Source organism: Labeo rohita, chromosome 14 (genome assembly GCF_022985175.1).
Source record: "Labeo rohita strain BAU-BD-2019 chromosome 14, IGBB_LRoh.1.0, whole genome shotgun sequence".
In the NCBI taxonomy this organism is placed as follows: domain Eukaryota; kingdom Metazoa; phylum Chordata; class Actinopteri; order Cypriniformes; family Cyprinidae; genus Labeo; species Labeo rohita.
Genome location: NC_066882.1, coordinates 23,457,191 through 23,472,889, shown reverse-complemented (window position 1 = coordinate 23,472,889; position 15,699 = coordinate 23,457,191). Strand labels below are relative to the sequence as shown.

Genomic DNA, 15,699 nt, shown 5'->3' with positions numbered 1-15,699 from the left:
TCAGTAAGATTTTTGACTGACAAAACCGGGAATATACTTAGAGTTAAACTAAACAAGCCAATGCACATTTGTATGTGATATTTTCATCCAACTGACTGCCACGCTTTGCAGCACAAGTATAAATAGTGCCTCAGTCTATCAGGCACCATGGGCGGTCTGCTGCGTCCACCCCCACTCCCACACAAAAGTAGCCTCCTGACAAACAGCGCCATGGAGCTGATTGCAATCAGGCCACCCACTTCACTTGCCCACAGTGTGGTGGCATGAACCATCTCCGATAATAAAAGCAATACATACTGAATTATTACATACTCATAGAGTCATTAATGCCACAGATAATAAAAGAGGTCATCTGGAGGTCTCCTAAGAAGCATGAGCAAAGAATGAGCCCCAAGCTAGCCTGTTGGGGACTACATAGCAAAACCTTTTCCACTCAAACAGGAGAGTAGGTGAATTTAAGCAGACAAGATTCTAAGCCATTTGGACTTATCCCTAAAATGAGAAGCCTGAGTCTGTCACTTTTTTTGAAAACAAGGAAGTACACCTGACTCTGCGTTCACTAGAGGAACTGTTTTCATGGCTCCTTTTGCAAGCAGAGTTTGTGCTTCAGTGATGTTCAGTGATGACAGTAGTAGTTGGCTCCTCCCCTTTTGGTGGGTTGAAGCGCCATTTGTTCGTGCAGATAAGTTTTCCTATAAATGTGTATATAAAATGGGAATTACGAAATTAAAATACGAAAATCTGATATATGGCAATGTATGTAAAACATATATAATATATATGTCTATATATGGATTACACAGATATACAAAATATATGTCAGATGCTTGTACATTTATGCAACATATATTTCAAAATATTACAAAATGGGTGCTTTAAAATATGTGAGTAATATTTTCCCAAATACACACATATATGGAACATATATGTCTATATAATACATGTTCATATATGGGCAGCAATGTTTAGCTTTGTATTTATAAAATAAATATATAAAAATATATATAATTTAAATGTTAAATATAAGTTACAAATATGTGAACTAAAAACTAATACAAATGGCAAAAACATAAGGGTAATGTTTCAAAAACTTTTAAAGGAAAAGTCCACCTCCAGAACAATTTACAAATAAAGAAATAAAATTATGGTTTTTGAGGAAAACATTTCAGGATTTTTCTTCATATAATGGACTTCAGTTGTGCCCCCTGATGTTGAACTTCCAAAATGTAGTTTAAATGGAGCTTCAAAAGGCTCTAAACGATCCCAGCCAAGGAAGAAGAGTCTTATCTAGCAAAACAATCTGTTTTCCGCAGTGCACCATGCCCACTTTTGCAGCATTTTTCAAAACTATGGTGAGAACTATGGGCATGTAATTTCATCAGATTTGTACATTTTGGTACATTCTACCTATGAGCTATATTGTCTTTTTAAATTCAGTATTACAAAAATGTTTTTCACAGCATGGTCAGTATATCTTCAAGAAGAATTAAAAAAAAAAAAACCAAACAAACAAAAAAACAACATTAACAATGAGCTGAGTGTATTGTATGACAATAAAAATTGAGGCTTTTTTCTTAACTGCTTTCGTGACTATCCATATGATCAAATAGTTTCATTACTGTAAAAAGTAAAAAAAAAAAAAGTTGCATAACCACATAAAAAAAAAAAGTCATCCACATGTTTGTACATGTTCTTTATCATATATGGCTCATTCAAACAGTGTTATTACAAATATGTACATATATGTTCACATATATTAACTTTCTTTTTATATATATGTTCAGATATGCCATATATCACATTTCAATTAAAATGTAAAAAATATACAATTAAAAATATAAAGCTATAATCTTTAATGGTAGTCAGACCCGCCCTGTTCTGAACATGCGAGAAACGGACTGGAGGAAAGGTGATGAATAACCTGAAGCACATGATCATTTAGCTTTATCATGCAATAGTAACTTTTGCTCTATATTACAAAAAAAGCATCTCACTGTTTCATAAATGGCGTGAGTAAACATACTTTATCATCTTTATCATTGTTATATAACACCCACATTCCAGACAATCATGCAGCGATTACAAGTGGGCGTGGCTTGATTTCCTACTGTTCATGCAGCTTCTGTATCCGGATATAAAGTGTCGAGACTCAGCACAGATCAGGCGAAGACTTCTGACTGCTGCACACATGACTGCAAAGATGATTTTCTTTTCAGTAAATGCTTTTTTATTGGTTGCATATTGCGTTTTTCGTAGGATTTTTGTTCATAGGAAGGCTTTCACTGGCACTGCCAAACTGTATGGGAAAACAGTCATTGTAACGGGTAGGTGAATTTTGCTCACTGTGCAAGATTTCTTAGATATTGTTCTTTTAGAGATCAATTTCTTAGATGTTACAGAATATCTCTTCTGTAAGATTACTGGAGTCTTTTCTTTCTAGGTTAAAAATTTAAGCAGCAGGAGGCTTATTAAATTACTGTGATATTCAGTGTTGGAAGTAACTCATTACAAAAGTAATAAATATTACAGTAGCATATTACTTTTTGCTGTAATGCAGCAATATAACGCATTACTAATCAAATTTGGGTAATAATATTACTCGTTGGCGAGAGAGAGAGCTGCTAGATCGAGCATAAACAAGCAACAAAAAATAAGTTAAACTAAAAATAACAAAATCTGTTTTCATCAAATTATAGTCTATATATAAAATGAATGAATACATGAAATATATTTAACTTAAACAGCCTAATTAACAGATTAACAAAACAAAAAGAAAAGACTGAGTGACATATGCTGCTGATTTTGGTTCATGTTTGTGTGGCGTGGTGCTCTACGAAAGTTCAGGGAAAGAGAAACGAGATGACAGAAATAAAAGTAAACACACTGCAGTTTCGAATGATCTGTATGACCAAAAATGACTAAGTATTTGTTTTTGTTGTTTGTTTCCGATGTTCAATCATGCCGATGCCTCACGCACACACATACAGCATTGCAAACGTTGCAGCCTGTTCATTATCAAAATAAAACAGGCCCAGCTCCATGGGTGCCAGGGTGGGCCTGGGCCCACCCAATCAGAAGCTTATTGGCCCACCCTGGCCCCACATTATATAGCCTAACAGACAATCACAAAATTGGAGCAATATTCAGTTGAGCTAGATTTTAATTTTGTCGTTTTTTTGTTTTTGCCACTTGCACCCCGATACATTTTAACATTGTATATAGTTTTTGTGCTATCAATACGCAAGGTACTGAAATCGAATGCAGAGCCAATGAGCGTTGCCGTAAAACTTCTGGTTTCTTGATGCTGCAATATTTGAGTTTGTAAAATGCACTTAAGCGTGGGTTTTTGCTGTTGCGGTCGCTGGATTCACTGCTCGGGATGGAGATGAAGATCGCGAGATAAAGGCTTGATTTTGGGTCTGTTCCTCGCAGTCGTATGGATTCTGAAGATCTGGAGTTCAGTGCACAAATAAAATCGCTTGATTTTGTAATTATGTTGCACTCGGTGTATGTATGGTTCTATTGTTAGTCACAACATGTCGGAGAAAACGCCTTTTGTGTCCCACCACGGCAAACAAAGTAAATATTACATGAATGGTTAAACGATTGCAGAAATGTTATTTATTTTAAGGTGCAGTCTTGTTTAACATCCAAATAACATACATACGAATTATCATGAGATCACGCTGGTACAGATGCTCTCAGTTTAGAATTGTAGCGTATGTTTTTCAATTAAACTAAATGATTTTTATTTCTATCAAAATGCTAAACCTCAGTGAAGGTGGTGGTCAAGTAATGTAATCAGTGTATGAGCATACATGGCGTAACACCAACTGCCCCAGGTGAAAAAAGTACTATTAATAGGCCCTATAAACTAAAATGTGCTTTAACACACTATCTATGTATTAAAATAATGTATGTATTTACCACTACAAACCCTACCACCCCACTGGGCCCACCTCGAATATCACTTGGCCCACCCTTCATCTCATTTCTGGAGCCGGGCCTGGATAAAATACAGTCAACCAAACATATACACTGATTAATTAAAACAGTGCATACTGCATTTAATTTAAATAAAAACATATAAATAACACATAAACCCTGGTTTAATAATACATAACAGTTTAACATTCAAATACATCGCGAATATGCACACATTTAATTGGATTCATGTCGAATGAGAGAGGTAGGCTGCGTGAGAACAATGCCTTTGCTTTCATTTTCGCTTTAAATTTGCCTATATTACACATAAAACACACACATCGCAATTGAGGTAAAACACTTACTTTCGGTGTCTCCTTGATAAAACCAACTTCCCTGTCTGCTCCGCATCGCAAATGAAAGGAAATAACGTTATCACTCTGAGAAAAAGTTTAGGAGTAACGTTACACAGCACTCTGGTCTGTTTCGCAAAAATGTAGAAAAAATGTTTAGCGGCATACAGCACATTAATATCGTTATAAAACGATATGATATTACAAAACACATTTTGTGCGTAAGATTAAACGCTTTATTTCGTTGTCTCCCGTCCTCTTATTCTCCGCATCGCGTGGAAAGAAAATGGCGTCTGTGAAAAATATTTCAAATGGGTGAGGCGCGCATACGAGCAAATGTCCCGGATGTGACTGATAAGAATATTAGGCCGTATTTACACCGGCCAGAGGGCGCTGTTTACAGTAGCTTGTGTTAATCCTCTAAAATTCAACACCAGGGGGCCGGTTGCACCAGCTAGTCGTAAAAAAAAGCTTTGCAATGTCCAACTTTACGATAAATATTTACACCTGTTGCACCAGCTAAAACTACGACCAGGCGCAACTACGCCCGGCGTAGACGATGCGCGTCCACGCAAACACATTCTCCCGCAGTGATAGCTGAGACGACACCCACGCAGCAATGCCTACAACTACTAATATAAAACTGAATTGCTCAAGACATCATAACAAGTGAAGCCACCGCGAAATAATTTCATTAACTAAATATGTTCTAGTGTCTGCGTTTTTGTATCTGAGGTTTCCTTGCACATTCCCATGACATATTTCTTCAGACTAACACTAAAAATAAAGGCGACAGGTTAAGTAAAACAAAATGAATGTTATACAGTGCTTCTCTCTGGAGTTATTTTTTTTTCTTGCTATGGAGTTTATGTACAATTAATGTCTTTCCTGAGGTAAATGTGAATTTATGTGACAATTGTGCATTTTAGCCTCTTGACATCTTCCTGTGTCTGAAAAACCACATTTATAAATTGTAGAGTTTGTGATAGAATTGACAGAATTTGAAAGCTGATACTTTATTTCTGATTAAAAAGTAAGCACAAAACTTACTGCGATTATTGGATGGCAGGAACGCTGCAAATGATGAGAAGAATTAAAGATGTTAAGTATTTCCAAGCATTTATACTGTCCCAGCAAGATGTCGAATAGAAATATTAAGGAAATACTTCAAGACAGTTATATACCGTTATCAGCATGGTAAAATAGATTCGTCTCTCATTGTCTCTGAGAGAATTTGTGCCGTTAATACAGTGTTAGCCGTAGTTTCTTTTTTACTTTCACTTTTATAATTCTTGCGCAAAGTTTGCGCGTTGCTTGCATGTGTTGCTTGACCCCTCCCCATAATAATTGTTTACAGGCCACATCCGAATCATATCCGAGCAAATCGTGACTTTTCACTTTACTCCTACCTTTGACTAGGCGTAGGATTTAGTCTCAGACGTAGCACTACGCCGAGATGGTGCAACGGGTATAAATTCTACGCACGACTTAAAACGCATTTTACGTCCAGCCTAGTCTTACAACCAGGTGTACGCCCAGCTGGTGCAACCGGCCCCAGAAGTTTAAATCTTTACTCTGAAAGTCCTTAACACGAGGATTTTAACACTGCGATTTTAAAATTTTGGTGAAAGTAACTAAAAAGTAGTGTAACGCATTACAATTCAGAGACAGTAATATTGTAATGTAACTGACCGTAACTAGTAATATATCATGTATTATGTCTTGGAAGTAACTTGCCCAACACTGGTGATATTAAAGATGTCATATATCATTTTTCTGTCCTATAAAGTCATAGAACTAAATGAATCAGGGTTATTAACATAATAGCTTAAAATAATTTTAAAAGACCTGTTAATTAAATATAGCTAAAATAAAATAAAATATAAATATTAAATGAAAAATTACACTAAACAAAAAATAGAAATGTAGTCTGGGCCAAAAAACAGAAGTCTCTTAAAATCCTATGAGCATTTTTATAATGAATGTACATTTTTTTAGTTATGCTTTGAATACTGATGTGGACCATGGGGACTTTGGAGTCAAAATGTTAAGAATGACTGTGTTTATATGCACTCTCTTAATGCGATTATGAGATTTTGCCGATAATTGCGATTAAACTTTACCTCATGTAAATGCAATACTTCAATGTAAATAATATGATTAAGCTCATAATCACAGCAGGCATAATCATATTTATATAGGTGGCATTCGCTGATTTGAATCGAAATATACAGGCATGTAAAAACCTTAATTGCATTATTGCCACTCTGACCAAAGTGTGCATGTGCTTGTGATGAATGACGTGACACACACCTACAGTAATATGGAGATTAGAAACAATGGCAGGGAAGAAAGCATGCAGTACATTGATGGGTGAAAACACAGAAACAGGCAAATTTCCAGGCGTCACAACAAATTGCCAACACATTTTTATGGCACCGAAAAAGCATGGACAGCATTCCCACGGGGTCTTGAAATCCTTGAAAGTTTGTGAATCTGAAAAAAAAAAAAAAAAGTCAAGGCCCTGGAAAGTTTTTGAAAATTAACCTACTTAGATACAGGTCATTGAAAGTGCTTGAATTTATTTTGTGCAAGAAGTTTTCTGAAAAAAAAAAATTCCATGTTATTCCATCCGGGCCGCTAATGTGTTATTTTGCCAACATTTCATGGTCTATGCATACTACCTCCCTTGACATGTCCTCTTTTTGGACCTAAAAAAATGTGTCCACCAGGATTTCTATCGCTTTTTGCTTTTTGTATTAAAGCCATACTTGGGACTGTTCTCTTGATCCCGCTCCTGTTGAATTTAGGGCCATAACTGCCTGCATGCGCAATCATTCTAATATCGAATGTAATTTTTACGCATTAGGGAGCCGCTATCATATGTGGACTATGAGCAGCTATTTATTTTCAATTTCACAATCACACACACTCTGTATAAAGGGAGCACATCTTACAAGATCAGATATAAGCACATTAAATCCTCATCTGTTCTTACTCTTGTCTTGACCCACGATTAGTTAAATCTGATTCCTGCATCTTGTGTTGGATGCAGGGTTGCCAAATCCACATTTTCTTTTTTTTTTTTTGCACAGAATTAGGCTGATTTTTAAACTATTGCGAAGGGTTGATTTTTCTCCCGCAGGTTAAATGTTTGAAATATTGCAGAAATTACCTTTGAACGAAATGGTTGTATGATAAAACTGCAAGATCTTAAGTTTTGTGATGACCACTGGTAGGAAGCCTTCTAGCTATGCTTATGATTAATCTGCACAAGGTTGACTGTAAAATATACATTTTAGGTATGGAAATGAAATATTTTGAGTTTTGATGTGGAATATGGTCATTGCGCTACTTTGCGTGTTTTTTTTTTATTATAATAATTAAGATTACAAAGAATGGCTTGCCAGAGACCCAAAGGATCATCACTTGGCCAGATACAAATCCGAATATTCTTTAGTTTTATGCAAAACAGAAATACAACAAATAGAATATCTGATCTCTGTTATATGACCAAAAATAAATGCAAAAAAAAATTTTTTTTAGCATAGTTTTATTTGACACATAAAAACTGTAGCAATGTATCTTACCTTGCTTTCAGTTGAAATATTTCCCCACATTAAGTCCTTTGAGGATATTGGACCTCGAAAGTCTTTGAAAGTCCTTGAATTTGAAGTTTACCAAGGTGTGGAAACCCTGCATGGAATACAATCATACAAAAGTGTTTTGCATTGGATGTAAATAAATTAAAATATTGGCCAGTAACACACCTACTCTTTCTGCGTCCATCATTTGCAGTAGGGTATGTAAATAATGGCATTAAAAAATAACCACAATTCCTAGCGAGCAATACGAAGAATGAAATTTGAATGTAAACTGGAGATGATGTAAACGTCATCATAATGCGATTAAGTCCTTATTCTGATTATTGGAAATAATCACATTATTTGTGGGCATGTAAACGTATTCACTGTTCTAAATAAATTTTAGCAAGTGCAAATACTTAACATGAAGCTATGATATTCCATCTGTTGTGTCTGACAGGTGCCAACAGTGGCATTGGGAGGGCGACTGCTGCACAGCTGGCCCTGAGAGGAGCCAGAGTGATTCTGGCCTGCCGCAACAAACAGAGAGGAGAAGCGGCAGCTCAAGCAATCAGGAAGGTGAGTGAAAACTCTGGTTTTACACTGATCTGGGAAGACCGGGGCTAGTTGCCACAGTGCAGTTAATTAAGTATTAAGCTACAGCTTCATGCTGATATTTTCCTGATAGGAAACTGAGAACGATGCTGTGATCTTCATGCACCTGGATCTTGCAAGTCAGAAATCCATCCGATCTTTTGCCGAAACCTTCCTGAAGACCGAGCCAAGACTAGACCTACTCGTCAATAACGCGGGTAAAACTATAAGGCCAAAAAGATGCTCCTAAATCTAAGGTTGAAACTTCAGCATACATATACTACCTGTCAAAAACTTGAAATATTTAAAAAAAAAAAAAAAGTTTTTAAAGCGCTAATGAACTAAGAAACTATAAATCCTTTAATCTTTTGACATATAAGAGGTCATGGTAGTATAAAAAAATCCTGCAAGTTTCAGAACTCAAAACATTCTTGTTAGTCTAAAAGCAGCTTATATTCAGTCCAATCTGCCAAAACGACAGGTTGTAGAATGTATAACTCTATGATGTAATAGTGTGGCTAAACACCGCCCCTACAGAAGAAGATCAACACTTGCTTATACATCATATTATACATCACACATATGTGGTTACTAGTGCTTTGTCTATTATTTCAGATAATAAGTGTTTGATATGTACTAATGATTTATGCATTTTTAACCTAAAACAGTAGCGTCACAACACAATACACAACTATTAGCCAATCATAGCAGTGGGCATTTACTTCCGAGTCTACAATCCACCATGCCTAATCAAACAGACCGTTCTGATGAGGGGGATTAAACAGGACAGAAAAATATCCTATTACTTCTTAATTATGTTTTGTTTTATTTATTTATTTATTTTTATGTAAACATTTCGATAACATTATAAGTGGACCTCAGAAAACAGTACAAAATAATAAAAAAAGGCACTTCAAGGACTGGAGTTCACCACCCCGATATATATCAGGGTCAGAGGTTGCGTTAACCGAAAATTCTCCGTCATTGACAGAATTTTTTTAGCAGTGACGGAAAAATCTGAAGGCCCTCCGTCATTTTGACAGATTGCACTGAGGGTGATCTATTGTAAATTGTACCTGCAATCCCACCCCTGTCCAGTTGGTGGTGAGTGCACTCCAGTTTGGCAGCAGAGCACTGGATCCAGAACAAAAACAAGACTGTCACAAATGTTTTCCTTTGCGTTTGATTACGCACTGGCGAGTACACACAAGCTGCAACGATCTATGGAGAAGTCCACTTCCAAAACAAAGATTCACATATAATGTACTCAGCCTCTTGTCATCCAAGATGTTTATGTCTTTCTTTCTGCAGTCGTAAGGAAATTATGTTTTTTGAGGAAAACATTTCTGCATTTTTTTCTCCATATAGTGGACTGATATGGTGCCCCGATTTTGAACTTCCAAAATGCAGTTTAAATGCGGCTTCAAACGATCCCAGATGCAGTTGTAAAGGATCCCAGCCGAGGAAAAAGAGTCTTATAGTGTAACGATCAGTTATTTTCATTAAAAAAAATACAATTTAAATACTTTTTAATCTCAAATGCTCTTCTTGCCTTTCTCTCCTTGAACTCGGTGTATTCTGGCTCAAGACAGTTAGGGTATGTTGAAAAGCTCCAATCGTATTTTCTCCCTCAACTTCAAAAATCATTTCAAAATCATCCTACATCACTGCAGAAGTACCGACCCAGTCTTAGCAAAGTGGACATGCAAAGAAGATCAAACACCCTTAACAAAAAAGGTAAAACAGCGATACAGGATGATTTTGAAATTGAGGGAGAACATGAGATGGGAGTTTTTCAACATACCCTAACTGTCATGAACCAGAACAAAAACAGTTCAGGCAGAGTAAGACAAGACGAGTGTTTGACATTAAAAAGAATGTAAATTGTAACCGATCGTTACGCTAGATAAGACCCTTCTTTCTTGGCTTGGATCGTTTACAACCGCATTTGGGATCGTTTGAAGCTGCATTTAAACTGCATTTTGGAAGTTCAAAATCGGGGCACCTCATCATTCCATTATATGGGGAAAAATGCAGAAATGTTTTCCTCAGAAAACATAATTTTTTGACTGAAGAAATAAAGACATGAACATCGTGGATGACAAGGGGATAGTAAATTATTTGTAAATTGTTGTTCTGGAAGTGGAGTTCTCCTTTAAAGAGTGCCAAAACGGTACTTATTGCTTGAATTTCCTAATTAAATGGACAGAATTTGAAATCTGAGACTTTGTTTCGTATCAAAAGTAACACAAAGCCTAGCCTATTGCTGTTTACTGGAAGAAAGACGCACTAGTTCATTCATCAGCTGAAAATGGCATAGACCAAAAGATTTATTGTGATTTAAGAATCAATATTGGTTCATTAAAATGAGAATCTATTATTATTATTTATTTATTTTATTTTTTTACCCAGCGTATATCAAAATGACGGACAATGTTAGTCTAGCACAGGGGTGGCAAATGTTGGTCCTGGAGAGCCACAGCCCTGCATAGTTTTGCTTCAACCCTAATCAAACGCACCTGAACAAGCTAATCAATGTCTGAATGGTTACTAGAAAGCAACCGGCAGGTGAGTTTTAATTAGGGTTGGAGCTGAACTCTGTATGGCTGTGGCTCTCCAGGACCAGAGTTCGCCACCCCTGGTCTAGTGCAACCTCTGATCGGGTTGGTAAACTCCGGTCCTGGAGAGCCACAGTCCAGCAGAGTTAAGCTCCAAACCTTAAAAAAACAGATGTGTTTGATTAGGGTTGAAGAAAAAACTCTGTATGACTGTGGCTCTCCAGGACCAATGTTCCCCAAACCTGATATATATGTATGTATATATATGCATAATTCTCACAAGAATTAAGTGCAATTTACAATACATTACAAAGAATTTTTTTAACTGTAATAATATTTCACAATATTACTGTATTTTTCAGCATAGGAGACATATTTCAAAAACATTTAAAAAATCTTATTCCAAATTTGTTTATGACAATAGCATGAACGATAACTGTTTGTTGTGTTGCTCAGGATTAGCCACTACAGGACGCAATGAAGATGGCCTCGGGATGATCCTTGCTGTCAATCATATTGGTCCATTCCTGTTGACCAATCTTCTGTTGGAGCGTCTGAAGGAGTGTGCGCCCAGCAGGGTGATCAACGTGTCGTCTTTGGTTCATCATGTGGGTACTATTGATTTTGACTGCATCAATACGCACAAGACGCTCAATCTGGGATCATCAGACTATGATGTATTCTGGGACTACTCCAGCAGCAAGCTCTGTAATGTGCTCTTCACCCACGAACTGGCCAAGAGACTGGAGGGAACCAACGTCACATGTTACAGTGTCTATCCAGGTTAGTGATTAATGAGAGTTTGCAATATTTATAATTTTTTTTTAACCAAAATCCATTCATAAATCTAAAACAAACATAATGCTTAATAGATCAGTGCAACAAAGTGCGTCAAAGTCTTCAGTGTTTCTAGAAACTATGATAATGGTATTACTACTACAAAAGTTGCCACAAAACACAAGGTTTCTGCCAGTTTTATGAAGGCAAATGTAAGACTTTTAAAGTCCTTTTTTAAGACCAATTGAAAAAATATAAGGAATAAATTAAATTGTATACTAAACGCCAGTATGTTCTCTAAGGGAGAACAGGAAGGAAAATATCAAATCCAACAGATACAGAAAAATCAACTTCAGTTTTTCAGAAAACAAGACTGCCTATCTTCAGTTTGCATTCTCAAGTAAATGGATCTTGATTTAAGGATGTTACTTGTCAGAAGATTAGAAGTTTAGATTACGTCAGAAGCATCTAGCCTGTTTCATCCATTTCTAATCGTCTTATGGTTTGTGTTTGTGTTTTGATCAAACCGTGTTTGATCTGTTTTAGGGTCTGTAAAAACAGAGCTCAACCGTGACATCAATGAATGGTTTACGTGCATTCTCAAGTTCATTATTGGCACCTTCTTGGTGACCGACGCAGTGTCCGGGGCTCAGACGACGCTGTACTGCGCACTGCAAGAGAACATCGAGCACCTGAGCGGAAAATACTTTTCTGACTCTCAGGTGATGCAAGTCAAGCCCGAGGCCAGAGATGATGGAATCGCCAAAAAACTGTGGGATGTTAGTGAGAAGTTATGTGGCATTGCTTGAATACACAGAAACAGACAGTGCTGTGAGAAAAGTGCTGTATTATGTTGATTTTGGTCATTTTTCTTTCAGTATATTATGTGTCCTTCAGGCAGAGTGAGAAATATCATAATTACAAGTTCTGAGTGCACAAAGTCTTATTTACAAGCAGGAAACTTCTTCTTCTTATTTACAAGCAGGAAAATTCTAGATCAAACGACTTGCAGAATGGTGATTTGGATTTGTCTTGTTTATGTGTTGGAAATACTGATCTAAAATCTAGATTTATATTTAGTTGTGAATGATTTTTTTTTTTTTTTATAATTAAAATAAAATATTTAAAGTTGTTGAATGGCTGTTGACTGGTTTAAATGATTTTGTGCTGTATAAGACCTTCCAAATCATTGTTGCATGACCCGGCTGCATCTAAGCCCTGGGGGGTTGGATATTGTTGAAAGTGACCCACTCACTGTTGTTGCAAAGTATGTGCAATGTCTTATCCAGTTTATTCCTAGTCTGCAGAATTGTTGGCCCATGTGGTCCTGTGATGATCTCTCTCTGTCTGTAAACTCCATGGAGGTCGTGAAAGACCAGAGGCAGAGGAGACTAGAAGAAATAAGAGAAAGTAAGAAAGAGATGGAAAGGAGTTAAAAAGAAGGAAAGAAAGCAAGAAAATAGAGTGAAAACCTCCACTGTGTCCAGAGCATTTGGACGACTGGACTGGCATTTGGACGAATGGCACCAGGGTGACAAGGGGACATGGTTTTCCCCTGCCAGGTGGCAATGGTATTTGGACACAATTGCCAATTGTCCCAGGGAGTACACGGAGATCCCCCTGGTGGAGCGGTCCATTGCGATGCAATTATGTCCAATTATGGCCACCTGGCAGGGGAAAACCATGTCCACTTTTCCAGCCTTGTAAATACTTGTCTTGTCTAACTGGAAGCGCTTACTGCCCTACTCGCTATAGCATTGCTGCAGGTTCATCAAGTACTGATCACGAGGGTGGTCACAACCCAGCGGTTCTGAAAGAGCTACAGAGGGCAACTGACCTTGCGCTTTGGACGACAAAGGTCACTGTGTGTTCGCTGGGTCGTGTGATGTCCACATATGCAGTCCAGGAACGCCATCTCTGGCTGTGTCTGGCTGATATGAGGGATGCCGACAAGACCTGGTTATTGAATTCTCCCGTGTTCCAGACTGGCCTTTTTTTAGCAACACGTTTGAGAGTTTTGCCCAACAGTTCTCGGCTGCACAAAAGTAGACATAGGCCATAAGACAGAGGTTCTCAACCTTTTGGAACTAAAGCCCCCCCAAACCTCCCCTATCATGTGGCATGCCCCCCCACCCCCTCCAACGCCCACCAATATATATCCTAGATCCTAGGGTTTTCTTTTTTTAACCTTTTTTGTATTTTTGTACTTTGTTATACATTTCATAACTTATGATTTTTAAAATAACTATTATGAGTTTTATAAAACTATATAAAAGGATAGATAGGTAGATAGATGATAGATTTTGAACATAAGAACTTAAAGTAGCCTATAAGTTGTAACGTGTAAACGCTAAATAACGTGTAAGTATTATTTTACGTGTAAGGCATGTTGCATTTCATTCGTTCTTTGCATTCTTCAAGCATTCGCATACTATCCGCCCTAAATAATATTCAGTACTATTTAGGGCGGATGTTATACGAAGTTGGACGCGGGCGTGTCTGCGTCTCAGCCATGGCACCGTTAAATCAATCAGTGGGACACCTGCGCTTGCTTCTTTTTACAAAGAAGCACATTTCGCGGTTCAGTGTTGGACAGCGCAAGCCTCAGGTCATCTTCCACCTGGAGCCGATTTCGGTACTTGGTTTTCAAAGCCGTCAATGTTGAAAACCCGGCCTCGCACAGATAAGTTTAAGTTATAGTTCAGACACAGGCCGGGCCTTGGGTCTGTTTTAGGCTTCTCCTTATTTTGATATTTTATACATACACCAATTATGGTGATGAAAACAAATTTCCGCGCGCTGGTGGAAACACCACGAGACTTCACTTTTGCTTTCACTTTCGAGACTCGGAAAGCGTTTAGTGTCTCCGCCAGCAGCAGCAAATCAGCGCAGCTGGAAGAGATCCGCGTTCAAGCGCACGCAATAGGCTGAAAATGCCACAAAGCACCAGCAAACGTAATTACAATAAATGTGTCGGGGGAAATAATGAGATATTTGAATTATTTATTAATAAACCAGTGTTTTCAGTGTCGCAAGGATGAAGTTGCCGATCCTGACTCACCATCTCCTCTCTGGACGCGCCTTTAGAGAAATACATCTTTACAGATTACATACTGAAAGAGTTTTTGTGACAGAGTATTTGTTTTATTTCGTTAATTAATAATTTCAAGCTTTCTATAGATATATGTATCATGTCTGTGAGGTATGTATTTGCTGAGTTTCGGTTCATTTTTGTGAAGCGCTCCTGTTGAGGCAACAGAAAGCACACCATGTTTGTTTTCTTTATTTAATAAAAGCACCTTTTGCAACGTTTTGTTGATGTTGTGAGTGCACACAAATAAAAGTTGACCCTTAACAGTTGCGAAAGATGTATTATGAGCAAAAATGACGGAATATTTAAAATTGTTTACACTGAAAAAAAAATGCAAGTAATCGCGCTGGCGCCTCAATGTCCTGCAATGCGCCTGTAGCTTACAAATTTGGGTATGCGTCTAATAGCGCACAAGTTTAACGTTGCAACTAACATTGTTTTATACTTGAACTCTTTTGGCCCTATATCTATAGATTTTATTTTAAGCAAGTCGTGATGATTTGAGAAGGCAAAATTGATCAAACAGTCCTTACTTTAAAAAACAAAAACTTTAGGCTATATTTAATGAACAAAAATGCTCCAAACGTTTTTCTAAATTAATTTAACAAAAGAATGAAACGAAGTAAAATCACTTTGCCATTACACACAAAACTGAACTATTTCAATAGATGAAACAGTAGTATAAGCTGTTTTGGGAGAAGGGGGGAAAAAGACGGGCTCGGGCCGGTAATTCTGAGAAGCTGTCGGACAAGGGCCGGGCTAGGAAATATATATGAGGCCCGTGCATGGGCTCTAATCAGTGGCGGCTACTGGTCTGT

General features: G+C 37.4%; 1 protein-coding gene across 1 annotated transcript; it reads left to right on the top strand.

Annotated features, from left to right (window-relative positions):
* Window positions 1-2,101: 2,101 nt before the first annotated feature.
* On the top strand, window positions 2,102-15,483 carry LOC127176374 (retinol dehydrogenase 12-like). Its single transcript, XM_051128018.1, has 5 exons — window positions 2,102-2,324; window positions 8,322-8,440; window positions 8,550-8,673; window positions 11,470-11,796; window positions 12,337-15,483. The coding sequence occupies exons 1-5, from the start codon at window positions 2,114-2,116 to the stop codon at window positions 12,597-12,599; spliced, it is 1,044 nt and encodes a 347-aa protein (XP_050983975.1). The 5' UTR covers window positions 2,102-2,113; the 3' UTR covers window positions 12,600-15,483.
* The last annotated feature ends 216 nt before the right edge of the window (window positions 15,484-15,699 follow it).